This window comes from Dipodomys spectabilis, unplaced genomic scaffold, assembly GCF_019054845.1.
Source record: "Dipodomys spectabilis isolate Male_0828 unplaced genomic scaffold, ASM1905484v1 ptg000052l, whole genome shotgun sequence".
In the NCBI taxonomy this organism is placed as follows: Eukaryota; Metazoa; Chordata; class Mammalia; order Rodentia; family Heteromyidae; genus Dipodomys; species Dipodomys spectabilis.
In genome coordinates, this window is record NW_024870729.1 from 387,434 (window position 1) to 414,350 (window position 26,917).

General features: G+C 41.7%; 1 protein-coding gene across 9 annotated transcripts; it reads left to right on the forward strand.

Annotated features, from left to right (window-relative positions):
• Positions 1-3,877: 3,877 nt before the first annotated feature.
• Letm2 (leucine zipper and EF-hand containing transmembrane protein 2) lies at positions 3,878-26,550 on the forward strand. 9 transcript variants are annotated; one of them, XM_042679397.1, is made up of 11 exons: positions 3,909-3,956; positions 6,015-6,092; positions 8,008-8,461; positions 10,222-10,365; positions 12,366-12,503; positions 12,923-13,123; positions 15,252-15,371; positions 19,938-20,051; positions 23,911-24,003; positions 24,269-24,370; positions 25,099-26,550. In XM_042679397.1, exons 2-11 carry the CDS (start codon positions 6,046-6,048, stop codon positions 25,156-25,158), a joined length of 1,473 nt encoding a protein of 490 aa, XP_042535331.1. In that variant the 5' UTR covers positions 3,909-3,956; positions 6,015-6,045; the 3' UTR covers positions 25,159-26,550. The 9 variants fall into 9 exon arrangements, with proteins under 9 accessions (XP_042535334.1, XP_042535331.1, XP_042535337.1 ...); XM_042679395.1 differs by lacking the exon at positions 3,909-3,956 and adding an exon at positions 4,326-4,422; XM_042679396.1 differs by lacking the exon at positions 3,909-3,956 and adding an exon at positions 4,326-4,411.
• Positions 26,551-26,917: the final 367 nt, after the last annotated feature.

Consider the following 26,917-nt stretch of genomic DNA (forward strand, 5'->3'; position numbering starts at 1 on the left):
CTAGATAATGCCAATGGCCAGTGCTTTGTATAACACTACAAGCTAAAGGAATAAATAAAATTCAGTTTTCATTACAAATATTCTTTTTCAAAACAGATGACTCCTGACTGTAATCCTAGCTACTCAGGAGGCTGGATTTGAAAATTGCAGTTCAAAGCCAGCCCAAACTGACAAATTGTTAGACTCATCTTCAGTTACACAACAAAAACTGGAAGTGGTAGAGCACCAGCCTTGAGTGTACAGGCACAAAAATAAACACGTAAGTACAGATGGCCAAGGAAGGCACCTGAACCTAGTTTGCCTATTTTCTGGAAAGAGACAAATTGGTCTTCTACCCCTATATGATCCTCTTCTACCTTCCTGTAACCTAGTTCGGTGATAAACTGTCCCTTTGATCTAGCACCTGGATTCTCCCCTAGAGAAGTTGGTAAATTGTGCCCAGAAATTTAATTTTAGCTGCTTTTAGTAGTTATGCTAACAACAGAAGTTTAAAATTGAAATTCTGTGAAGTATTCAGTGTTCCTGAAAAAGCATGGATGAAGAATTCTTCTTTGACCTGAAGCCAGTCTTAGGGAAATAGGCACTAACATTTTTTCAGCATCCAACACCTTCTATAGACAACAGGTCATCAAGATAAATCTAACATAATTACGGAGAAATTGTTTTTCTATTTTGAATTATATACAAGAACTCTTTATATAGCAAATCTATACCAAAACTAAAGAAATTGCAAGCCTAGAGAAGGTAGACATTACTTTGAACAAATAGTAAGAGGTGTTCTTAACATACCCTCTCTTTTTTTGGTACTGGTCCAGGGCTCGAACTCAAGGCCAAGGTGCTGTCACTGAGCTCTTTTGCTCAAAGTTAGTGCTGTACCACTTGAGCCACAGCCCCACTTCCAGATTTTGGGGGTCATTAATAAGAGTCTGGCTTTGAACCTCAGCTTCCTGAGTAGCTAGAATTACAGGCATGAGTCACCAGTGCCCCGCATTTTTTTTTTTTTTAAGAATTGCTTACAGGAAAAAAAAAAAAAAAAGAATTGCTTACAGAGCTGGGAAAGTGGCTCAGTGGTAGAGCACTTGCCTTGCATGCCTGAGGCCCTGGGTTCGATTCCTCAGCACCACATAAACAAAAAGAAAAAAGCCAGAAGTGGCGCTGTGGCTCAAGTGGTAGACCGCTAGCCTTGAGCTGAAGAGCTGAGAGACAGCACCCAGGCCCAGAGCTCAGGCCCCACGACGAACCAAAAAAAGAAAAAAGAATTGAGTACATATGGCTATGGTAGAAAACCTAGCTCACCTTTCCTTTTTATGAGGCCAATATCCAAAGACTACTGGAAAAGAAAGCTAAATTGGGGTGTGGCTCTTGATAGAGTGCTTCCTAGCAAAGGCAAATCCCTAAGTTCAAACCCCAAGTATTGTCATATAAAAAAAGAAAAGAAGGAAAGAAAGAGACAGACTGAGAGATCAGAGAGACCAGTGGTGCATGTTTTCTCTCATATGTGGAAGCTAGATCTAAAATACATCAGTACATGATAAACTATACAGGCATTCACACAAAGAGACCAAAGGAGGATATTTAGTGGAGGAACACAAAGGTGCAATGTCTATGTGCCTCTGATAATATAAAATAATATTTATGGAAATGAACTCCAGGAAATGGAAACAAGAGGTTTTGTTGTTGTTGTTTTGTCTGTTGTGGGAGTTGAACTCTGGGTTTGGGCGCTGTCCTCCCTGCACTCTTCAGCTCAAGGCAAGCGCTCTACTGCTTGAGCCACAGCGCCACTTCCCATTTTCTAGTGGTATATTGGAGATAAGAGTCTCAGGGACTTTCCTGCTTGGGCTGGCTTTGAATCTCGATCCTTGGATCTCAGCCTCCTGAGTAGGTAGGATTACAGGAGTGAGCCACTGGCTCCCGGCTAGTTTTTTTCTTTCTTTCTTTCTTTCTTGCTCTTTTTGTTTTCTGTTTTGTTAGTTCATTTGTCTGTCTTTGGGAGGGCAAAGGGGGGGGGTGTCACAGAAATGAAGGCAAAGGGTAAACTATATTGAAAGTGAACTATACAACTTGTATGTAAGGACAGGAGGAAAAAAACTGTAAGAGAGCCAGGGAAGGGGAGGCCCCCCCCCCATTGTCCAAAAGGAAATGTACTCATTACCTGACTTACGTAACTGTAATCCCTCTGTGTATCACATTTAGAATATCAAAAATATTTTTTAATAATTCATGCTGTGATTTGTGATGTTTGTAAGTTAAAATTTATCTAGCCTCATCCTTTAACAAAAAATTGCTGACATATGGCTATGGTAGGAAACCTAGCTCATCTTTCAGAAACTGGGCAAGGAATCCTTCATCTGCCTTATGAATACTTAATGAGTTTTTACTGTGTCTGGTTGTAAGTAAATACAATGCATGAATATTTCCCAGTAGAAAATGTCTCCCAATGAATTGAGAGGAATATTTTTGTATCCTTTCTAATCTTTTCCAGAAAAAAGTACATGTATGTGGAAATACAGTGAGTGATATGTTTGCAAAATGGGTATGAAGGCTATACCTATCCTTTAAAACTAAAACATTATCCACTGTGAATTTTCAGGGAGGGAAAAGTGATGTGAAAAGATGCGTAGATTTTAATTCTAGTAAACATAAAACGTGAGATGAAACCTTTATATGGAAAGTTGGGTATCAGACATTCACAAAGGGACCTCTAGCGGCTAAACTGAAAAGTTTTATCTACTTTACATAGTTGATCCTATTTGGTTATTAGCTGAAAATGGTTTCTGGATTCGAAATAGTCTGCAGTTCTTACTGAAATTTAATCCCGCCATCTTCCATCCTCACACATGTGCTGCCCAGATGAAAAAAGCCTGTAACTGGCTCACATGTGAATAGGATTCTCCGTGAGAGAGTGACTCCTTATTGTCTGGAGTTAGCTGAGTCACTAAATTTTCGTCTTTAAAAGCCGGGGCTGGGAAGGTGACTCAGTGGTAGAGTGCTTGCTTCGCATGCATGAGGCGCTGGGTTCGATTCCTCAGCACCACATAAATCAAAAAGCAGTCAGAAGTGGTGCTGTGGCTCAAGTGGTAGAGGGACAGTGCCCAGGCCCAGAGTTCAAGCTCCACGACTGACAAAAAAGAAAGAAAAAAGAAGAGCCAAATCAATGGATGGGAAGAGAGAACGGGCAAATAAGAATATTTCTGTATCTTTTCACTGGGCCAAGACTGTTGCTATTCAAGGAAACGAAGTGCCCCCAAATGTGCTATGACTTATTTTACAGCTATGCTAAATATAAACTTCAGATGTTGGGATTTCTACACAAACTACTGTTCATAACCAACACTTGTTAAGTGACCATTTCTCAGAAGAATTTAGGTTTTGCCATATAAAGATTTCTCGGCTTTCCTGTCTTGCGTTCTGGTGAAGCCAGAGGGTTGTTTTCCTTCCCATTCCCCCTCTGCCACGCCCCCTCGATCTCCTCCGCAGCTCTCAGGTCCCCCAAAGGCAGTTTCCGAGTTGTGAGTGGGAGGAGGAAACTACATCAAAGTGACGTCATTCGTGATACCAAGACGGTTACCATAGCGACTATCCGACTTTACACTAGGATTAGATCCCCTTTAATCTAGCCTTTATTTCAGGGTTTCTCGGAGGGTTGGCATCCTGTGGATAAACAGAGAAACGTCAGCTGTGTACTCCACCGGCGCTTCCTGGACTAAAGGCAATCGAGAAGTCTTATCGAGTAAGGTGAGACCTTAAGGCCTGGAGGGCGGGCTCCCAGGAAGGAGCGCCATAGCATTTGAAAGCTCATTGGATGGTGGTGTCATCACTCAGTGACGTCATGGTGAGAGGCAAGAGGTGGAGCCATAGAGGCTAGGCCTCGGGGCCTTTCTAGCTGTCGGGTGGGGGAGGAAGTGGGAAAGAACTGGGAGGACCGCGGCGGCCGTTCCGGGGAGCGGGCGGTGGAGGTAGAGGCAGGCCCCAGGAGGAAGTAGAGGTGGTCCCGGTATTACTTCCCGGTGGGCGGCTCACGTCCCACCTCCTGGAGCCCGTTTCCTCTGCACCTTCCTACTCCCGTCAGCGCCCCCATCCCACCTTGCTCTCCTCCGCCCTCGATTTCGTCCCCTACCCAGCCTCCAAACTTGGGAGTTCAGCCTCTACGACACCCCCTTTCCCGCGCGTCGCCGCCGAATTTCCACTCTGTGCCATGCGCCCTGCTTCTCTCGTCTTGATTTCTACAACCAGGATCACTCCCGAGGGCCGTCTTTTCCGGGCCTACTCCAGCCCTGCATCTCCCACAAACAGAGAAAATTCCCGCGACCTCACCCCAACCACAGCCCACCCAAACCCCACTCCCCAAAGCCGCGGGCTGAGGAAGCGGAGGACGCGTTTTGCATTGCGTGGTGACGCGCCAGACACGCAGGTAACCCCCAGGGGAGGGGTGGGGCTGTGAGAAACCCAAGGGGGTGCTGCTGCCCAGGGCGGGAGTGCCAGCCTGGGTCGCTCCGTAACCGCCGGGGCAGGTCTGGCCTTCCTACAGCCTGTGCCCTCCGCCATGGGCTGCCTTAGAGGTTCTGCCATCCCCTGATCAGAATGTTAGTTCAGGGGTTGAGGTCTTCCGTTCCAGTGTGACCCTCTAAGCCCAGTTAACTGCGTACCGCCTGTCCTAGCTGAACAACGCTGCAGGGTGGAGAAAGGCTTGAAGCTTAAAGGGATCCAAAGCTCTGGAGAATCACTAACGCGAAAACCCGTTTTCACCTGCACGGGAGCGATTTTAGCTCAGACTTAAGGGCTGGGATAGCTTGATCAAATAGAATAAAGGTTAATTATTATTATTATTATTATATTTGTCGGTCTTGGGGCTTGAACTCTGGGCCTGAGCGCTGTCCCTCAGCTCTTCAGCTCAAGGAGAGCACCTACCACTTGAGCCACAGTGCCACTTCCGGTTTTCTGGTGGTTTATTGGAGTTTCACGGACTTTCCTGCCCGGGCTGGCTTTGAACTGCCTCCTGAGTAGCTAGGAATACAGGTGTAAAGCCACCGGCGCCTGGCTTCAGATTATTTTTTTAGGCTAAAAATGAGGATATCTTTCTTACCTTCTTAAATACTACCCCTCCCCCCTTTGCAGGTTATTAGATATTTCAGATCTCTGACCAGAAATTAAAATGGGAAGGCCAAGCCACTTCCATGAGCATCATCATCTTACAGATCTTTTGTATGTACTGAGATCTCCAACTCACGAGCTAGGAAAATGTTACAGTTGTTGGAATGAACTTGAAGGAGATTTGCACTTTGAATATGCAAATTTTCTGTTCTTGCTATAATTAAAAACTTAAATCCTGATACCTTTTAATTGATGGTGTGTGTGCACACACACCTGCTAGTCCTGGGGTTTGAATTCAGGGCCTGGGTGCTCCCTGAGCTTTTTTTGTTCTGTCACTTGAGCCACAGCTTCACTTCCAGCGTTGATGATTAATTGGATGGGCTTTGAACTGTGATCTTCAGATCCCAGACTTTTTTTTGGGGGGGGGGGGGGGGAATCCAGTCGTGGGACCTGAACTCTGTCCCTCAGTTCTTCAGCTCAAGGCTAGTCCTCTACCACTTGAGCCACAGCACCACTTCAGGCTTTTTTTCTTTTTGCTTATGTGGTGCTGAGGAGTCGAACCCAGGGCCTCAGGCATGCAAGGCAAGCACTCTACCACTGAGCCACCTTCCCAGCCCAGATCTTAGACTCTTGATTAGAGGCATGAGCCACCTGCACCCAGCTATGTCTTTTTTTTTTTTGCCAGTCCTGGGGCTTGGACTCAGGACATGGGCACTGTCCCTGAGCTGTTTTTGCTTAAGGCTAGCACTCTACTGCTTGAGCCATAGTGCCAATACTGGCTTTTTCGGTGCATGTGGTACTGAGGACTCGAACCCAGGGCTTCATGCATGCAAGGCAAGCACTCTACCACTAAGCCACATTTCCAGCCCCAGCCATGTTTTTGTTTTTGTTTTAAATACTAACTTCTTTACTCTTTTGCCTAGGTCTCTTGTATTGGTTAGTTGAGACAGAAATATGGCCTTCTACAGTTATCATTCAGTCTTAGCTATTGTCCGGACAAGGTAAGCTTTAGAAATGTCCCTTTCCCATACGGGTATATGAACTTCATTCATCTGGATGGAAAGTATATTTATGAAAGGATTGGCTTAGTATACAATGTCACTGATTTTTAACTGTGCTGAATCTTGGCATTTTAATGTATTTAAACTTTAGAAATTAGGCTGATAATTTTGTAGATGTGTAGGACAGGTAAGATAGTTTCAGGGTAATGCCTCTGAAATTGTGGATATAAAACAAGGCTTTCAGATTTAGAAAGGAATAAAAGGCTAGTCCACAGTTCTAGGATATATGCCTGTCTCTCAGAAAGGCCTATTACCACTTATTTATATATTCATAAAATTCACTGAGAACTTACTATGTGCCAAATATACTGTACACTTTCCAATTTGGCCATTAAGAGTGTTTTTTTTTTAATTTTTACTTTAAAAAAATGTTGTGGCATACTTTAAAAATAAAAGAATGGAAAAGCCATTTTTTTTGCCAGAAGTCTCTTTGCCAGTAACTTTCTTTGCTCAGAACTCGTGTGTGTGTGTGTGTGTGTGTGTGTGTGTGTGTGTGTGTGTGTGTGTGTGTGTGTGTGTGTAAGTACTAGCACTTGAACTCAGGGTTTGGGCATGGTTCCTTAACTTTTTCACTCAAGGCTAGGGCTGTACAACTTGAGCCACACATCTCCTTGTAGCTTTTTGTGGCTTAAGAATCTTACTTATTTGCAATAACTAGTATATGTCTGAGTCAAGCAGAAAAGGTCAGATAAGTTGATGTTAGGGAAATGAACCCTAAGATATATATTCAAATGTTTTTTCTTTCATGCGATTGTTTCTAACACATTTATAAAATTATTTCTTTGTTGCTTTGTATGTCCCTCCCCCACGGTATAACCCCTACTTTCACTGTATTGGATGTCCGTATAATTTGTGGAGGGGAAGGGAAAAAACAAATCATTTAAATAGGGATACAGGTGGACTCATTGCAATAATGAGATGTATAAGTAGTTATGTGGAAAACGAACTTTACAACTTTGGTAGGGTGGGGAGGGGAAGGGGGGAGGAAGGATGGAAAGGGATGGGAAGGGAAAACAAAGGAGGAGGCTACAATGCTTGATAAGAAATGTACTCATTATCTTGCCCATGTAATTGTAACCCCTCTGTACAGTATTTTCACAATTAAAAAAAAGAAAAAAAAAGAATTCTGCAGACTTTCCTGCTGGGACTAGCTTTGAATTGTGATCCTCGGATCTCAGCCTCTTGAGTAGCTAGGATTATAGGCATGAGCCGCTGGTGCCTGGCTTGTCTTACTTTTATTTTCCAGTTTAACTGAAGATGGTCAGTTGTTACCATACTATAATATATAGACTCTTGGTCACAGTACTCAATTTTAATTCTTATTCCTAATGTTCTTGAGAAATTTTGGAGAAGGCATTTCTGCATGAAGTTCCTTTCATTTGAAGGAGACCACAGAAAATACTTACAAAAAACAGTATTATATGATTGGTTAATCACCACAGAGACCACTAAGTGTACCTTAAAAATTCCTATTATCAGTAGCATGGGTAAAAACACAGGTCTTCTATCTATTTTATGATAGTATTTGGCGACAACACTATCAGACATAATCTCTAACAGAAAAATGTTTGCTAGTAGGTATTTGTAATAAAACCTCTAATGTCTTATAGCAAATTATACTTAGGGATTAATTTATTAGTTTTTTTAATAGAACACATTCAGTGATTAAACATACTATACTTAAGCTTGGATAAGAAGTTATATTTAGGAGTATGGTAAAAGCAGCTCATTGGTATAGCCTTACAGGATGGTGAGCCCTGGGCTATAGTCCCAGCACTAAAAAAAAAAAAAACAGAAAAACAAAAAAAATTATTTTGTACTGCTCTGTGTTGAAAGAATATGCTTTTTATTCCAGATTCCCTAGCCATTTTGTGCTTCCTACCTGCTCTTCTTATTCTCCATCGCTTGCATTTCTTCACTTGCCAGATTATTTAAGTAAGAACTATGTGAAGAACTACAGAAGTAAGAAGTACTCCTCCTATATCAGTCAGTCAGACAGTGAAGGACTTCACTTACGAACTAGACTAATCCAAAAGCCACACACATCAACTTGTTGGCTACACCAGGGCCCTAGTAAACATCAGCTGGAACAAACCCCAGAAAATCCAAAAGAGACAAGTCCTCAGTCCACAAAAAGACCTGAGACAAAGATTAATGAAAGAAAACGATCTTTCAGACAAAAAATCGTTGATGAATTTAAATATTATTATAACGGATTCCACTTACTTTGGATTGACACCAAAGTTGCTGCTAGAATGGTTTGGAGACTGCTGCATGGACAGGTGCTGACCAGACGAGAAAGACGAAGGGTAGGAAAGAATCTTATGTGAGGAAGAAAATGTGAAATTTAATGTGATTTATTTGGAACCAAACTGGGTTTTTTGTTTAAATACTGGGATCTGAATTCAGGGACTTCATACTTGCTAGGTTGGCACTCTACCATTTGAGCCATACCTGGAACCAATTTTTGCTTTAGTTATCTTTTGAAGAGGGTCTTGAGTTTTGACCCTTGCACCTAAGGTTAAAGGCATGCTCCACCATATCTAGTTTTTTATGTTCAGATACAGTCTTGCTAACTTTTTGCTGGAGCTAGTCTTGACCTTTCCCAAGCTCAGCTTTCTGAGTAGCTGGGATTAGAGCCACTAGGTTTGGTAAGAGCCAAGTTTTAAACACATCTTAAACTTTATCTTAAAAATGTCAAAGTAGCTTGCCTGGACACTTCCCCAATTCACATACTAAAGTGGGGATGATAAATACTGGTGAGAACCGGAGTTCGTTTTCATGTAGTGCTGAGAGCGGAACCCCTGGCCTTGCATATGCCAGACAAGTACCCTACCATTGTGCGATACCTGCAGCTTTCACACAACCTGAGTTTCCTTCTGAGTTTGTCTGTAACAAACTTTCACTTAATGTTTTTTGTTTTTTTTTTTTGCCAGTCCTGTGGCTTGAACTCAGGGCCTAAGCATTGTCCCTGAGCTTCTTTTGTTCAAGGCTAGCACTCAACCACTTGAGCCACAGCACCACTTCTATCTTTTTCTGTTTATGGGGTACTGAGGAATTGAACCCAGGGCTTCATACATGCTAGGCAAGCACTCTACCACTAAGCCACATTCCCAGCCCTCACTTAATTTTTTTAAAATATATTTGCCTATAGAATGATTACAATTGTGCTTTTAATCTGCCAAAGGACTTAAGAGGTATCAAATTAAATGCATAAGTACAAGTGTTAATATGCTAAACATATACATATTTAAAAACAAATTTTAAAGTCTAGTGCAGCAACATATGTCTATGGAGAGGCTGAAGTGTGAGGATGAGTTTTATCCATGAATTTAAGACCAGTCGGACAACATAGCAAAATCCTATCACCAAACAAAACAGTAAATTTTAACCCAAGTGCCACAGCCTTACTCCTCTCATCCTAGCTACTCAGGAGGCTGAGAACTGAGGATCATTTAAAGCCAGCCTGGGCAGAAAAGTTGGTAAGACCCTACTCTTATCCAATTAACCAGCAGAATGCCAGCTGTGAGCATGCAAAGCCTGTAGTTCGAGTCCAGGTGCCAGCACAAACAGGCAAGCCAAAACCCAATAAATTTTAATTAATGCTATGTCATTAATATATGCATCCTTAAGCAATGTCAATAATATGTTATAGATTTTCTTGAAGATAATATGTTATAGATTTTCTTTTCTTTTTTTTTTTTTGCCAGTTGTGGGGCCTGAACTCTGGGCCTGGACACTGTCCCTCAGCTCTTCAGCTCAAGGCTAGTGCTCTAGCACTTGAGCCACAGTGCCACTTCTGGCTTTTTCTGCTTATGTGGTGCTGAGGAATTGAACCCAGGGCCTCAGGCATGCAAGGCAAGCGCTCTACCACTGAGCCACCTTCCCAGCCTGATATGTTATAGATTTTCTTGAAGATAATCTCATAAATATTTCACAGAGTAGCAGAAAACCTGTCTTTCTTTCTTTCTTTTAAGACTGTAAGGACCAAGGCAGGCTTGATTTGGGTTAATTTGTTTTGGGTATGCCCTAAAATAATAGAGTACTTCTTATGCATTCATTCCTCTAGTTGTTGAGAACTTGTGCTGATGTTTTCCGCTTGGTTCCATTTATGGTATTCGTAATTGTGCCCTTCATGGAGTTTCTGATACCACTGTTTGTGAAACTCTTCCCAAATATGTTGCCATCAACTTTTGAAAGTGAATCCAAAAAGGTAAGGTTTTTTTTCTTTTTAACTTAAAATTAAGCCAGGTGGCGGTGGCTCACACCTTTAATCCTTGCTAATCAGGAGACTGAGATCTGAGGATCATGTTTCAAAGCCACCCTGGAGGAAAAAGGCAGTGAAACTCATCTCCAATAAACCACCAGAAAACCAGAAGTGGTACTGTGGCTCAAGTGGTAGAGTGCTAGCCTTGAGCTGAAGAGCTGATGGACAGCATTCAGGCCCAGAGTTCAAGCCCCACTACCAAAAAGCAAAAAGAAAATTAAACTAAGTGCTGGTGGCTCACACTTGTAATCCTAGCTACTCAGAAGGCTGATATCTGAGAATCAAGTTTCAAAGCTAGCCCAGGCAGAAAAGTCTAAGACTCATACCATCTGTTAACCACCAAAAAGTCAGAGGTAGAGCTGTGGTTCAAGTGGTAGCATGTTAACCTTGAGCAAAAAAGCTCAGGTACATCACCCAGGCCTGGAGTTCAAGCTCCAGAACTGGCAAAAAAAAAAAAAGACTATTTTTCATGATCTAGTTTGACTTCAGACAGAATTCTGTACTTTGAACCAGAAAAAGAGTCAAGAAATTTACAGGAAAAAGTAGTTTACAGGAAAATTGGGCAGGGAGTAGAGTTTAATGTACCATTCCCACCTCTCACCTAAGTTTTCATTATTGACATCCAGCATCAGTGAAGTGATGTGTACAACTAAAGGACCCATATTGATATATCATTATTAGCCAAATATCATACTTGATATTTGGCTTCGTTCTTGGTAGTTACAGTTCTCCGTTTTGTACTGATGTCTATATCTACCCTCACAGTATTGTATAGAATAGTTAAACTGTTCTAAAAGCCCCTTCTATTCTTCCTGCTTGTCCCTACTCTGTTCCTCCTCCAGCTCATGGCAACCACTGGTCTTTTTACTGTATATGGCCTTTTCAGGATGACTTCTTTTTAACAATATACATTTAAAGTTTGCCCGTGTCATTTCATGACTTCTTTTGTGTGTGTGTGCAAGTGTGCATGCTACGCTGCTAATGGGGATTGAACACAGGGCCTAGTTTCTGTCCCTTAGCTTTTTTTGCCCACGGCTAGCACTCAACCACTTGAGCCACTTCAGCTCCACCTCCAGCTTTTTAATGTTCAATTGGAGATAAGAGTGTCACAGATTTTTCTGCTCAGGCTAGCTTTGAACTTGGATCCTTACATCTTAGCCTCCTGAGTAGCTAGGATTACAAGCTTGCATCCAACAGCACTGCATTTCTGATGATGAATAAGGACTAACAAAATATGACTCAATGTAGTATCTATAGGACATCCAGTTAACTCTCTTCTTTGTAGTGACTTTTTTCATACTTATTATAGCACTTAAGAACAAATTATAGTTATATCTTTTCTATTTAAACTCTATACTATTTTAGGATAGTTAGTTTTCTTATTTTCTTGTTTATAGAGCAGAATCTGGGATTACTCAAACCAGGTGTTTATTCAAGTAGCAGCCAAGATGCTACTTGATAGTTTGAGGTTAAGAGATACCATCTTGGCTTGGGAAGGTGGCTCTGTGTTAGAGTGCTTGCCTTGCATGCATGAGGCCCTGGGTTCCATTCCTCAGCACCATACAAGCAGAAAAAGCTGGAAGTGGCACTGTGGCTCAAATGGTAGAGTGCTAGCCTTGAGCTGAAGAGCTTAGGGACAGCACCTAGGCCCAGAGTTCAGGCCCCATGACCAGCCAAAAAAAAAAAAGAGATACCATTTTATTCCTCATAATGACAAAGCCTTTCATTTTGGGTCAGTCAAATGCTATGATTATTGTATTCATGAGAAATAGATGTAATATCAAGGAGACAAGCTAAAGATGCTACTTTAGCTTTGCTCTGGTTCTCACGAAACCCATTCAGTTAGATCTGCACATTAGTACAATGCTTGTTTTAAGGATAATCAATAGCAAGGTAACAGTTTTTTCTTCCGTCCTAACTTAACTTTTTCCTCTTCTAATATTAAGGAAGAAAGACAAAAGAAGAAAATGGCTGCAAAGTTGGAGCTAGCAAAGTTCCTTCAAGAAACAATTACAGAAATGGCAAAGAGGAACAAAGCCAAATTGGGAGATGCTTCAACACAGTTCTCATCCTACGTAAAACAGGTGTCAGTCTTTTCAATCATATGAAACACTTCTGGGCTGGAGTTACATGAAAAATTCATGTTATCATGGATCTTCCAAATTGCTCACAATCTTTGTTAGTTGCAAAAATCTAAGTTATAAATATATGACATTGTAAATATTTACAGCAATTTTCAGAAAAGCCCAAAGTAATTGTGTTGAGAATGTTAACTTCTTGGAAAGATGGTGGAATTAGTCAAACTTTTGTACTACTCCTAAGTTTTCAGATGATTTAGTTTGACTTCAGGCAGATTTCTTTACTCTTCTTTGAAACACAAGATCCATTTTTGCACAGTAAGTAGAATTCATAACTGCTTTGACAATTCTTTCAAATAGTCTACTGGAATGTTTATCTTCAGTAGGACATACATTTTAATTAACTTTGTTGTTCCATTGCCCAGGTCCAGACAGGCCACAGGCCCAGCACAAAGGAGATAGTTCGATTTTCCAAACTCTTTGAGGATCAGCTAGCCCTGGAGCATTTAGATCGACCTCAGCTGGTTGCCCTTTGCAAACTGCTAGAATTGCAGTCCTTTGGAACCAACAATTTGCTCCGCTTTCAGCTCTTGATGACACTGAAGTCTATAAAAGCAGATGATGAAGTAAGAGCTTAACCATAGCTGTAGGGGATTTCAAGGCACTGGGAAGCACCTTCAGGTAACATTGTGATGAACTGCAGTATTCTCTGTTGGGTCTAGTCATGGACTGGTTCTGACAAAATGAGTGGTTTAAACAACTATTACCATGACAACTTACTTGAACCTTGATTACTCATTTTTTGGAATTGTTTGCTGTACTGGGGGTTATTTTATTGAGAAGGCCATTGTAAGCAGTCTTTATTTGATGTCTTAGCTGGGACTAATCTAAAGCAGTTAGGACATGCTGGGAAGGAAATAGCAGCTCAGTAGATTCCTGGCAAGGCCACATCCCCACACTTCTGGTCCCCACTCAGGGGATAGTGCCAAAGTAAATATTCTGATGGGCAAATTGGACTGGGAGGAAATGGGTGGCAACACATAATGCTGGGAGGAAAAGCAAGACCTAGACATCTTACAGAAAGCACCATTTAGACTATAACTTAATTAGATTTCTTTCAAAACTGGAAATAACTTAGCATGAACGCTTACACATATAATCCCAGCTATTCAGAAGGTTGAGACCAAGAGGATCATGGTTCATGGTTCATGGCCAGACACCACATAAAACAAGAACCAGTAGCTAGGCTTGGTAGCACGTGCCTATCTTTTTAGCTATATGGGAGATGTAAACAGGAGAATGGTTGTCTAGGCTAGATTCTTTTCCAAAACTATATAAAGTAAAAAAGGTCTAAGGACATAGGTCAGATTATAGTGTGCCTGCCAACAAATGTAAGGTCTAGAGCTCAACCACCAGTACCACAAACAAAACAAAATGTTTAACACCTGTAGCTTGTTCCTGTAATCTTAGCTATTCGGGATGCCAAAACCTGGAAGATCTTGGTTCAAAGCTAGCCCAGGCAGAAAACCCCTAGAAAGAACATCTCTAATTACTAGCAAAATGCTGGACTGGAGGGGTGGTTTGAGTGGTACAGGACCAGCTATAGCAAGGAAGTCAAGTGAGAGCTTAAGGCCCTCAGTTCAAGCCTTAGTACACACACACACACACACACACACACACACACACACACACACACACACACACACACACACACACACACACACACACACACACACACACACACACACACACACACACACACACACACACACACACACACACACACACACACACACACACACACACACACACACACACACACACACACACACACACACACACACACCCCTGAAAATATTTCCTGAATCTGAATCAGCTGCTATAAAGCATTCTATCTCAGGGAACTGAGAAAACATGATCCCACTGACTCCATTTATATTTAAGATGTTGCTTTCATAACTTTGGAACCAATATTGATCCCAGAAGTACCATAGATTTGAATCACATTAAGTGGAAAGTATGGTTATTTTTTGAGGGAGTTTTGTGGACTAGAGAGTTAAGGGCATTTCTTGGGTAGAGGCAGTGGGCAGGGTCGGGGTGGGGGAGTAGCAGTGGGACATGCAACAGGTAGTATCTTGAAATGTTTTCAAATAAAATATTTTTTCTAATAAACCCCCCAAAAAAGGCTATGAGAAGAAAAGGATGCCACAAGCAGGCCAAACATAAACTGAGAAGGGAAATACTTGTTAGCAAAATATTGGGAAGAGGTCTGGGAAGGTGGCTTAGTGGTAGAGTGCTTGCCTCACATGCATGAGGCCCTGGGTTCCGTTCCTCACCACTACATAAGCAGAAAAAACCAGAAGTTGTGCTGTGGCTCAAGTGGTAGAGCTCTAGCCTTGAGCTGAAGAGCTGAGGGACAGTGCCCAGGCCCAGAGTTCAAGCCCCACGACAGACAATATACATATATATATAATATATATGTATATGTATATTATATATATACACACACATATATGTATATATATGTATGTATATGGAATAAATTATATGAATTTCTCTATTATTAATATTTGTTACAAGAATACCCTGCATCTCAACTGCTGCCTTCCTAGTCCCCTTGTTACTTTTCGGTCTTGGCCTTTGCAGAAATCAGTGCAAGGGAGAGTCAAAACCTCAATTCTATGTTTCTGTGTATTTTGCTGGCATATGGGATTATGCAAAATTGAATCAAAAGATTCCTTATACTTCTTGCAGATGATTGCCAAAGAAGGGGTGAAGGATTTGAGTGTGTCAGAACTACAAGCGGCCTGTAGGGCCCGAGGGATGAGATCCTTGGGTCTTACTGAGGAACAGCTACGACAACAGTTCACAGAGGCAAGCAACAGCATTCCTGGCCTTCTTCACTGGGACTCTCTCTCATACAATATGCAGACCTCATTTTGAGATCTCTACTTTGCAAATTTGTTAAGTCAGCTTTCTGTTACTGTGACAGAATACCTGAGATATTCAACTTAAAAATCTATTTTGGTTTACACTTTCAGAGCTTTCAGTCCATGGTCACTTAGCCTTCTTGCTTTGGACTGTGATCTCATAGTAATCATACAGAGATGTGGCTGGGGCAGTCTGTTCATCCCTTTGTGGTTAGGAAAAGGAAAAAAAAATAGCCATAGTCCCAGTCCCAGTATTTCTTTCAAAGGCATTTTCCAGCACCTGACCTTCCTCTCACTCGGACCCATCTCCTATCTCCAGCAGCACCAAGTTTAGGGACTAGGCCTTCAGAATGACATGGGCCTTAGGGGATATTTAAGATCCAAATAAGTAAACCATCTTACCTAATTTGCCTTATTTCATTGAGCAGTGGGACACTGAAATAAGCTACACTTGGCATTTTGGAACAGGACACTAGTTTTTCTCTAGCAGTATTACAAAGTATCACAAATTTTTTTTTTTTTGAGTCTGGTCGTGGGGCCTTGAACTCTGGGCCTGGGCGCTGTCCCTCAGCTCTTCAGCTCAAGGCTAGAGCTCTACCACTTGAGCCACAGCGCCACTTCCAGCTTTTTCCTTTTTGCTTATGTGGTGCTGAGGAATCGAACCCAGGGCCTCAGGCATGCAAGGCAAACACTCTACCACTGAGCCACCTTCCCAGCCCAAAGTATCACAAATTTTAATGGCTTAAAACAATGCCTATTACCAGGCAATGGTGGCTTATTGCCTGAAATCCTAGCTACTCAGGAGGCTGAGGTTTCAGCATCATGGTTCAGAACCAGACCAGTCTGTGACACTTTTTTTTTTTTTTTTTGGGTCCGGTCATGGGGCCTGAACTCTGGGCCTGGGCGCTGTCCCTCAGCTCTTCAGCTCAAGGCTAGCGCTCTACCACTTGAGCCACAGCGCCACTTCTGGCTTATTTCTTTTTGCTTATGTGGTGCTGAGGAATTGAACCCAGGGCCTTGAGCATGCAAGGCAAGCGCTCTACCACTGAGCCACCTTCCCAGCCCTGTGACACTCTTATGTCCAGTTAAGCAGCAAAATGCTGGAAGTGGAGCTGTGGCTTAAGGGGTTGGTTGCCAGCCTTGAGCAAAAAAAGCTAAGGGAGAATGACTAGGCCCTGAGTTCAAGCCCAAATACTGGCACCAAACAAACCAAACCAGTGCCTTTTAGTTCACACTTCCAGTACAGCCTGTGTTTCTTACTAAAGGGCATAGCAAAGAATCTACTTCCAAATCATTTATTTTGTTGGCTGACGTAGTTCCTTGCAGCTGTAGGAACAAGGACTTTATCCTTGCTTCCTCACTAGCTGCCAGCCCCCAGCTGCTCTCAGCATTAAGAGGCCACCTGCATCTTCTACCTTTTGGCCCTCTTCCATCTACAAAGCCAGCAATGGACTTCTCACATTCAGATTCTTCTTGTGTTCCCAATCTTGAACTTCCCATGTTTGACCCCTAGCTAGCCCCAAATTTAAAGGGCTCATGTGATTATACAAGGCCCACTTGAATAATATCCTTCTTGTAAATCAGCTGCCATAGAATCTTAATTATATCTGCAAAATCCTTCCATGTATCACCTACAGTAGTATTTGAACATGTGGAGGTATGGATATACCAGAGATAGGGGAATCGTGGGCCACTTTAGAATTTGCCTACTCCATGCACAGTAAGGGACTTGGCAGAAATTCTGAGGCTTGCCAGTCTGTCAAAAAATCCAGATTATGCCTGGTAGCCCACCTGAAGCTGCTTTTCCACTTAGTTCCCCTAATCAATTAGAAGTGTTTGCTTTGGTTATAGATGTTTAATAGTGCCCTTCAAATAACATATTTGTATTTTAACTAAAGGCATTACTGCTTAAATACAAAGCAATTTATTCCTATTCTGTTTGCCTCTTCCTCTCTGCCCTCCCTTCCCCTTTTCTCCTCTTATTTTTGGCAGTACTAGGTACTGCATGCTAGCCAGGAACCCTTCTATTTGAGCTATGCTCCCAGCTCATAATTCTTATTTTTATAATTTTATATTATTTTGTAATAGGGGCTAGTGCTGTGCCTTTAAACGCCTATTAGGTTTTAGTTTTTCTCTTACATGCAGGACCAACTATACTTGGCAACTGAATACTTTTACAAACATAAAATGGTACCCATATGAAATATTTTACCTTATTCATAAATTAGAACTAAGACATACTACATTAACTTATGATATTGGCAATGCTTAGAGTATTAAACTCTGATCCTTGGATAGAAAGAGTACTCATGCATTGCTTGTAAAGTCCTCAACAGTAATTGGAATTATCTTTTTTTGTGTGCCAGTTCTAGGGCTGAACTCAGGGCCTGGGCACAGTTCCTGAGCTTGAGCTTTTTAGCTCAAGCTTTGTAGCTCTCTACCACTTGAGCCACAGCTCCCAGCTTTTTTTGGTCGTTAATTGGAGATGAGAGTCTTAGACTTTCTTTCCTTGGCTGGCTTTGAACTGTAATCCTTACTTCAGCCTTCTGAAAAGCTAGGATTACTGGCATAAGCCACCAGCGCCCAGCTGGTATTATTTTTTTTTGCCAGTCATGGGGCTTGGGCCCAGGGCCTGGGCACTGTCCCTGAGCTTTTTCAATAGAGCTTTTTAGCTCTCTACCACGGTGTCACTTCTGGTTTTCTAGGAAAGTCTCATGGACTTGGCTGGCTTTGAACCAGTATCCTCAGATCTCAGCCTCCTGAGTAGCTAGGATTACAGGAATGAGCCACTGGTACCCAGCTTGGTATTATCTTTTAAACTTCAATACGCCAAACACTTGGACTTAGCAATTTTATTTTTAGGAATTTATCCTAAAATGACATGAGTATCATTGCAGCACTACTTATAGCAATGAGACTGGAGACTGAAGTTTATTAATAAGAGAATCATCAAATTATGGCATTTCTATACAACAGAATTCGGTACAGATATTTAAAATCTACTGATATGAATCCATCTCCAAGATATTTCAGTATAAAAAAAAAAATAAAGGAAAGGACAGACAGTATTTGCAGGGGTGGTGGCTTATGCCTGTGGTTCCCAACTACTCAGGTAGTCAAGACAAGAAAATAGAGTTTGAAGCTAGATTTGGCTAAATAAGACCCTGATTTTTGTGGTGTGTGTGTGCGTGTGTGTGTTGGTCCTGGGACTTGAGCCTAGGGCCTGGACACTAAGCTTTTTTTGCTGAAGGCTAGCACTCTAGACTATGGAGGAAGAGCGAATCTCATGGGCTTTCCTGGCCTCTCTGGCTTTGAAGCTAAATTCTCAGAACTCAGCCTCCTGAGTAGCTAGATTACAGGTGTGAGCTACCATCTCCTAGCCCTTATTATTATTTTTTTGTATGTGCATAAGATAACCCTGGAAAATTGTCTGTGGAATTGGTATCAATGGTTGCTTCCAGGGGAAAGGATAGCTAGAGAATAGGGATAGAGGCAGACTTTTTTTTTTTTTTGTCCGTCGTGGGGCCTGAACTCTGGGTCTGGGCGCTGTCCCTCAGCTCTTAGCTCAAGGCGAGCACTCTACCACTTGAGCCACAGCGCCACTTCCAGGTTTTTTTTTTTTTTCCTGCTTATGTGGTGCTGAGGAATTGAACCCAGGGCCTCATGCATGCAAGGCAAACACTCTACCGCTGAGCTACCTTCCCAGCCCCAGACTTGTTTTTATTAAATACATTACTTTTTGAGTTGTCTTTTGGTCAATTATGATCTAAAAATGCTTCTTTTAAAAAGTTTGGCCAGGAGCTGGAGACATGGCTCAATTGGTAGAGCACCTGCATAGCATGAGGCCCTGAATATCATTAAATTAAAAAAAAAGTGAAAATCCTGCTCCTGGGCACTGGTAGCTCACTCTTGTAATCCTAGCTACTTAGGAGGCTAAGATCTGAGGATGGTGGTTCAAAGCCAGCCTGGGCAGGATGAAACTTATCTCCAATTAACCACCAGAAACCTGGAAGTGGTGCTGTGGCTCAAAGTGGTAGAGGGCTATTCTAGAGCAAAAAGAACTCAGGGACTGTGTCCAGGCCCTGAGCTCAAGCCCCACAACTAACAAAAAGAAAGCCAGGCCAAGCATCACACTGTTATCTCAGCACTTGGGAGACTGAGATAGCCTAGAAAGACCTTGTCTTCAAGAAAAAAACCCTCCAAGAGTTGGCCAATTCTTAAAAACTTAATCTTTCTCATTCTAATATTGGTTTGAGTTAATAAGATTGACTTTTTTTTTTTTTGCCAACTAACTAGAGATAAGAGTCTCATAGACTTAAGTGCCCAGGCTGGTTTCAAATTGTGATTCTCAGATCTCAGCCTCATGAGTAGCTAGGCTGACAGACATGAGCCCCTGATGCCTACCTAGGAGGCTAGTGGTTTTATCCTTATTCTACTAGAGGTTACAGCATGTAGTAGAGGAAGGTGTAACAAAAGTAGATGACTATGTTTTATGTCCTTCCATCTCCAGTGGCTGGATCTCCACCTAAAGGAAAATGTCCCTCCTTCTCTTTTGCTCCTCTCACGTACCTTCTACCTGATAGATGTGAAACCAAAGCCAATTGAGATACCACCAAGTATAAAGGTAAGCAACAAGGTTGGAAGAAAATCTGGAGTTCCATAACTGAACCTTTCCACCAGTGTTTGTCTCCTTTTGCAGTCAAGGAAAGCATTTCTTTCGGAATTTGGACCAAGTGGCTTTAACATTAAAAAAAAAAATCTTGGGGCTGGGAAGGTGGCTCAGTGGTAGAGCGCTTGCTTTGCATGCCTGAGGCCCTGGGTTTGATTCCTCAGCACCACATAAGCAAAAAGAAAAAAGCCGGAAGTGGCACTGTGGCTCAAGTGGTCGAGCGCTAGCCTTAAGCTGAAGAACTGAGGGACAGTGCCCAGGCCCAGAGTTCAGGCCCCACGACCGGACCCAAAAAAAAAAACAAAAAAAAACAACAAAACTTCAAGTAGCTATAACAAAGGAATTTCAATTTAACATGTCCAGTTATGTATATAATTCATCTTGATCAGTTTTACCCCTTTCACCATTCTCTCCTACTACCTTGCCATCTATGCAATATTTTAGAAAAATTCCAAAGGTCCTCTAAAGCCACGCAGAATTTTTGTGGATGTGTGTACAGTTTCGTGATCAACTATGTGTGTGAGGCCATGGTTCTATCTTCCACTCCTCCCCACAAATCTACCCAGACTATTGCAAGCCATAGGAGTACTACTGCCTTTACGCTTGACACAGGAATTTTACTAAGTTTACTAATAGTTTTACTCTTTAACTACGTGGTCCTTATTTGCTGTTTTTATTTCACTTCTGTTCTTTCTCTCCTTTTAAACTGAATTTTTTTTTGTATCCAGACTTTTTTTTTGTAATGGCTAACCTAGACTTAACTTTTTGTCTTCCTTCAACTTTATTTCCGTAACTAATTTGCCGAGCACATGAAGAACCAGTCCAGGATGGGCCTAAGTACTGGAGTGTCTTGCTTCCAGTATAATTCCATTTTCATGAGTGAAAAAGAAAAATGCTGCACATGTGATTTATTTTAGTAGCTTTGGCTAAATGAGGACTGATTATATATATATATATATATCAGCCTGAGCTAGGACTGATATGTTTAACCTTAAAATGTGCTATTGAGGAGCCAGGTTCTGGTGGCTGACACCTGTAATCCTAGCTACTCAGGAGGCTGAGATCTGAGGATCATGGTTCAAAGCCAGCTAGAGCAGGAAAGTCCATGAGATTCTTATCTCCAATTAACTACCAGAAAACCAGATGTAGAACTGTGGCTTAAAGTGGCAGAGTTAGCCTTGATGCACTCAGGGACAGCACTCAGGCACTGAATTCAAGCCCCATTACTGACAAGAAAAAAAAGAAAGGAATGCTGTTGACCCTTCCTAGCACACATCAAAGATAACTATCTGAAACCAACATGAAAAGTCTACTCTAGGAAATACCCATATGGCCTTCTCTCATTTCCAGAGGGTAATCTGGTTTTGGTTTTGTCCACAGTGGGTTCTAGAAAAACTAGAAACAATTTTGTAGTGCAGATTATTAAGGCAGGCTAGTCAATTCCTGATTTAACTTCTGGGCCCACTTAGGACAGACCAAAGTTAATCATTATTTTTAGCCTGCTCTCAAGAGCAAGGTAATTTTGAAGGAGTGCAGTGTCAAGCTAAATCTGTTTCTCAAAATTATTCTTGATGGGTAGGGAGTCTTTATCCAGATGTCACTTTCTGGCTTTGGAAATAACTTAGAAAAACACAGAATTGGGGGGCTGGGAAGGTGGCTCAGTGGTAGAGCGCTTGCCTTGCATGCCTGAGGCCCTGGGTTCGATTCCTCAGCACCACATAAGCAAAAGAAAAAGAAAAAAGCCGGAAGTGGCACTGTGGCTCAAGTGGTAGAGCGCTAGCCTTGAGCTGAAGAGCTGAGGGACGGCGCCCAGGCCGAGTTCAGGCCCCACGACCGGACCCAAAAAAAAAAAAGAAAAACACGGAATTGAACAGAATTTTGGATTTACATGACTCTTTTCCTTCAAAGTACACAAGTTATTTCCACAGAGCATAAATTTGTTATTTGTTTGTTTTTTTGCAGGTCATGAGGTTTGAACTCTGGGCTTGGGTGCTGTCCCTGCGCTCTTCAGCTCAAGGCTAGCACTCTTCCACTTGAGCCACAGTGCCACTTCCGATTTTCAAGTGGTTTATTAAGACTCTCACGGAGTTTCCTGCCCGGGCTGGCATTGAACCGTGATCCTCAGATCTCAGCCTCCTGAGTAGCTAGGATTTCAGGTGTGAGCCACTGGTGCTCGCCTTAAATTTGTTATTTCTGTGCCAATATTGAAGCTTGAACTCAGGGACTCAAGCTCTCATTCAATTTTTTTCATTCATGGATGGTGTTCTACCACCTGAGCCATACCTCTTTTTTTTTTGTATATTAAGGACAAGTCTCCAGGATTTGTCTACCTGAGATCCTCAGATTTCAGCTTCCTAAGTAGCTAGGATTATAGATGTCAGCCACCAAGCACCTGGTTATAAATTTTTAAAATCTAGTGATTCTTAAAGTTAGGTTAGCTAGATATTCAGTCCCTAATTTAATCTATTATTGTATCCCTCCTTCCCCATTTTCCTTGTGTTACCCAGGGCTCACACACTTAAGCATTCACTTTACTATTGAGATATGCCCCCAGCTTCTCAGGAGCTTCTTTTAAGCTTTTTTTTTTTTTGATCAGTTGTGGGGCTTGAACTCTGGCCTGGGCGCTGTCCCTGAGCTATTTATATTTAGCTCAAGGTGAGCCCTCTACCACTTGAGCCACAGAGTCACTTCCAGTTTTCTGGTGGTTAATTGGAGGTAAGAGTCTCACAGATGCTCCTGCCGGGGCTGGCTTTGAACTTTGATCCTCAGATCTCAGCCTCCTGAGTAGCCAGAATTATAGGAGTGAGCCACTGGCGCCCAGCTGAGCGCGTGCGTGTGTGTGTGTGTGTGTGTGTGTGTGTGTGTGTGTGTGTGTGTGTGTGTGTGTCTCCATCCTGGGGCTTGAACTTGGCCTGAGTGCTGTCCCTAAGCTTCTAGCTTTTTTTTTTTTTAATATTTCTTTATTGAGATTAAGTGTTTACAGAAATTTCACAGTACTGTAAGTTATACTTAGCTAAAGTCGCAAACACATTTTAACCTTCACAAAGATAATCATCATCTTAATCTACAAAGCTTATGAACTCTACGAACTTTAACAATAAAACTATTTGTTCCGGGGCTGGGAAGGTGGCTCAGTGGTAGAGCGCTTGCCTTGCATGCATGAGGCCGTGGGTTTGATTCCTCAGCACCACAAAAAAGAAAAAAGCCAGAAGTGGCATGGTGGCTCAAGTGGTAGAGCGCTAGCCTTGAGCTGAAGAGCTGAGAGACAGCGCCCAGGCCCAGAGTTCAGGCCCCACGACCAGACCTTTCCCCTCACAAAAAAAAAACTATTTGTTCCAAATCAGGTGATATATATATTTCTTTCCTTTTGCTTAGTGTTAGCTCTTCCCTCTTTCTCTCTCATTCCCTCCCTTTGAGGTCCTAAGTTTCTTTTTAAGTTAAGGCTAGCACTCTTACCACATGAGCCACAGCTCCACTTCCAGCTTTTTTTGGTAGTTTACTGAAAATAAGTCTCACAGACTTTCCTGCTAGGGCTGGCTTTGAATGCAGTCCTCAGATCTCAGCCTATTCAGTAACGAGGATTATAGGCATGAGCCATTGATGCTTGGCTTCTTTCCAACATTTTAAATGAATATTAAATATTATCTACCATTTTTGTCAGACAAATTTACCATTTGTGATAGAAAAAATGATTGGTGTCAATTTTGACTAAGTTACACCAATGCTATTAGAAGCAGAGTAACTGTAAAAGACCCTCCAAATTTCTGAAAGAGCAGCAGAGATCTTATACTATGTAAAATATTCTTTTCCCTAGGCTCCAAAGACAAACATTTCTATGAAATCACCTACCTCCCCTGAATCTAAAGAGAATATGGTAGATCGTGCACCTCAGCTGAAAGGAACTAAGGTTAGAGGACTTATGTGAATTAACTAATTTTTCTCTTTTAAGCCCCTAGCATTCCTAAGGCTTATTTATTATACTGCATGTTTCTAAGTTTAGTATTTTGGGCTGGGTATGTAGCTCCATTACTTGATGTTATATTTCAGATTTTGCCTTTCAAATCCTGCGCTGGTGAATGAATCAATTGTTATAAATTCCTTGAGTCATGATAGTAGACCTAGTATACATTTTGTTTTAATCAGTAATCCAACCCTCAGTTGTGATGTTTAAGGGTGAAGAATTTATACAACTACCCCCAGTACCATCAACACCCATAAAACCATCAGCACCTACTTCTTTACCCCAAGGATCCATCACTTCTTCTCAAGAAGCTGTAAGTATTCAGAAAAACTCCCTTCCCTCTAGTTAATTATCTATAAGGATAGGGAGACTAGAATTCTAACTATTGAAAAATGCTGCACAGGTCCTGTCATCCAAACCAGAACTTGTAGGTTGAACTCTAGTCATCTCATAACCACTGTATTTTATCATTATCCAAAAGCAAAAAAAAAACAAATTTACCAAATAATTTAATGGTGAACCAGACTTAAACATGTTAAGTCTAAAAACTAAATTACAGTATACAAAGGTCCTTATTTTCTATGCACCAGATGGAATGTTTTATTTTTTTTTCTTACAAAGACCTCTGGTGTCAGGAAATACTACTAGGAAGCAATTTAAATGTTAGCAGAAATATGTATATGTGTGTGTGTGTGTGTGTATATAAATTACTTAAGTGTCTATTTTTCTGATTTGGGTGAAGGAATTTGGAGACAGACAGACAGCATGACACAAGTAAACAGTAGAGAATTCACAGAATTGAACTGTGGTGTGGCTTTGAACATTCCAAGTTGCTATGTGAACAAAGATGGGCTAAGCATCTAGAAAATGACCCAAAGGCACAGGGGCTCTGCTTGCATGTCTTCCTCATTTTTAGTACCAATGTAGGTTATACACAGATATAACTTTGTGGTCAGTTCTTTTTTCAGCAAAACCAAACAGGGAGTCTCAAAGAACTTAACATATCCAGTTGTGACCCATGGTCCTATGTTTTATACCTAGACCCTGCAGGCCAAATCTAAGATCTCTCAGACCAGCAAGGCTAATTCCAAAGGAGCCTAAGGACCAGCGCAGCAGTAGCACCACATCCATGAAGGACTCCAGCTGAGACTCCGTGTCTGGTTTGAGGATCAGCCATTTACTCTACTTGGTGGGCTTGTGACCATTCCAGGGATCAGCAGTGACACCAAGTTCAGACCATTTAGAGAGACATAATTCAAAGCCCAATTCCTCTGTACTATTGTGTCATCACACTAAACTTTATGTAAAGCCTATCCCCACCATGTTTTTGAACAGCTTCCTGTTTGTGTGTATCTTTTCAGAAGGTTTTTTGTTGTTGCTACATTATGGAAGCAGCTTGGCATCCTGGATACTTTTGCTTATCATGGCTTAAAATCCCTAATCAAAACTTGGGACTCCAAAATTCATTTTCAGAACACCTGACCAACTTTTTCAGACTGGTCACCAGTAGGAACAGTGCCCTGGAAACAAAGCACCCTGAGACAAGATGGCTATATTTCTCAGAAAGGCCTAATCAGAAAAATTGGGAAGTTAAACATGGCAATCAAAATGATTTGGCTGCTGCTTAGCTGGTCAGACATCCATCTACCTCCTATGCCCACAGAGGCTACAGGAGTCTGGAAGGTGGCCATTATTGTAGCACATATGGCTTTCATTAGTTACCATTGTGCTAGGAAACAAAATGAAGGGTGTAAGGCTTACACATTTGTTCTGGATGTGTTTGGTCAGTTTGTCTTTCACAAATGAGACTGTTAGTCATAGGGAATCAGTCATACATAATCCCTGTGCTATCCAGTAACAAGTATTGTGTATATCCTAGTATTAACACTGGACTATATAATATTGGATTATGTAATACTGGAAATATATTCCAGTATTAATACTGGAAACAACTTGACAAGACTGCCATACTGCTGACCCAAAAGCTTTTTTTCCCTGGGGTAGGGGAGAAGGTATGTCAGCCTGTCCACAATGAAATTAAATTTGCTGTGAAATTGAAAGCAGTTAGATGAGATTTATATCGAGTAAATATCTGTCCTATCTGATCACTTACATGAGAAATGCCCAGCACTTTACAGCAAGAAAATGCACCTTGAAATGCTTCAAGATGCTGGTGCCTACTTATAATCCCAGTTTTCAAGGAACAGGGGCAAGAGTGAATTTTAAGGCCAGTCTGGACTACATAACAAGACTTAGTCTTTTTTTTTTTTTTAAAAGGTCTTGAGGCATAACTCAAGTGGTAAACCCTTGCCTAGCAAGCACAAAGCCAAGTTTCAGGCTCCAGTATTGCCAAAAGAAAAAAAGCTTCTCTATCAGTAAGCTTCACCTTGTCCTATTAACTGCACTTCCAGATAATGAATCCCTACTATGCAAATACAACATTCTACGGATCTAGCTAGATGATTCACAATAAAATTCCCATTTTTAAAGCAATGGGTGTCTTATCTTACTTAGTGCACATCTCAGGTGTCAAATATGGGAAAGACAGCTAGTTAACCTGTTTCATCCAGTTTCAGTTGGATGAGTCATTCGTGCTGCTGGGCTGTGTGACAATTCTTTGTAGCTTTGTTAGCCAAACAGGAATGGTTAGGTCAAGGGCCTTAGTCACTTCTGACCATGGTCTGCCTTCATCTCTTTTCACTAAAGCACACAGGACACTTGATACCCCCCCCCCATCCAAATGGTAATAGCTTACCCTAGAAAAGTCATGGGTGTTTCTTTGTTCTCATTGCTTTGCTGTTGTTTCATTGCTGTTAGATCTATCCCTATACCAAATGCTGGCTGATGGTGCTCTGGTAAA

Coding starts and splice junctions, on each gene's coding strand:
- Letm2 (XM_042679397.1), top strand. CDS start 6,046: ATGGCCTTCTACAGTTATCATTCAGTCTTAGCTATTGTCCGGACAAG. Junction 10,366..12,365: donor TTGAAAGTGAATCCAAAAAG/GTAAGGTTTTTT, acceptor TCTAATATTAAG/GAAGAAAGACAAAAGAAGAA. Junction 24,004..24,268: donor CTCAGCTGAAAGGAACTAAG/GTTAGAGGACTT, acceptor GTGATGTTTAAG/GGTGAAGAATTTATACAACT.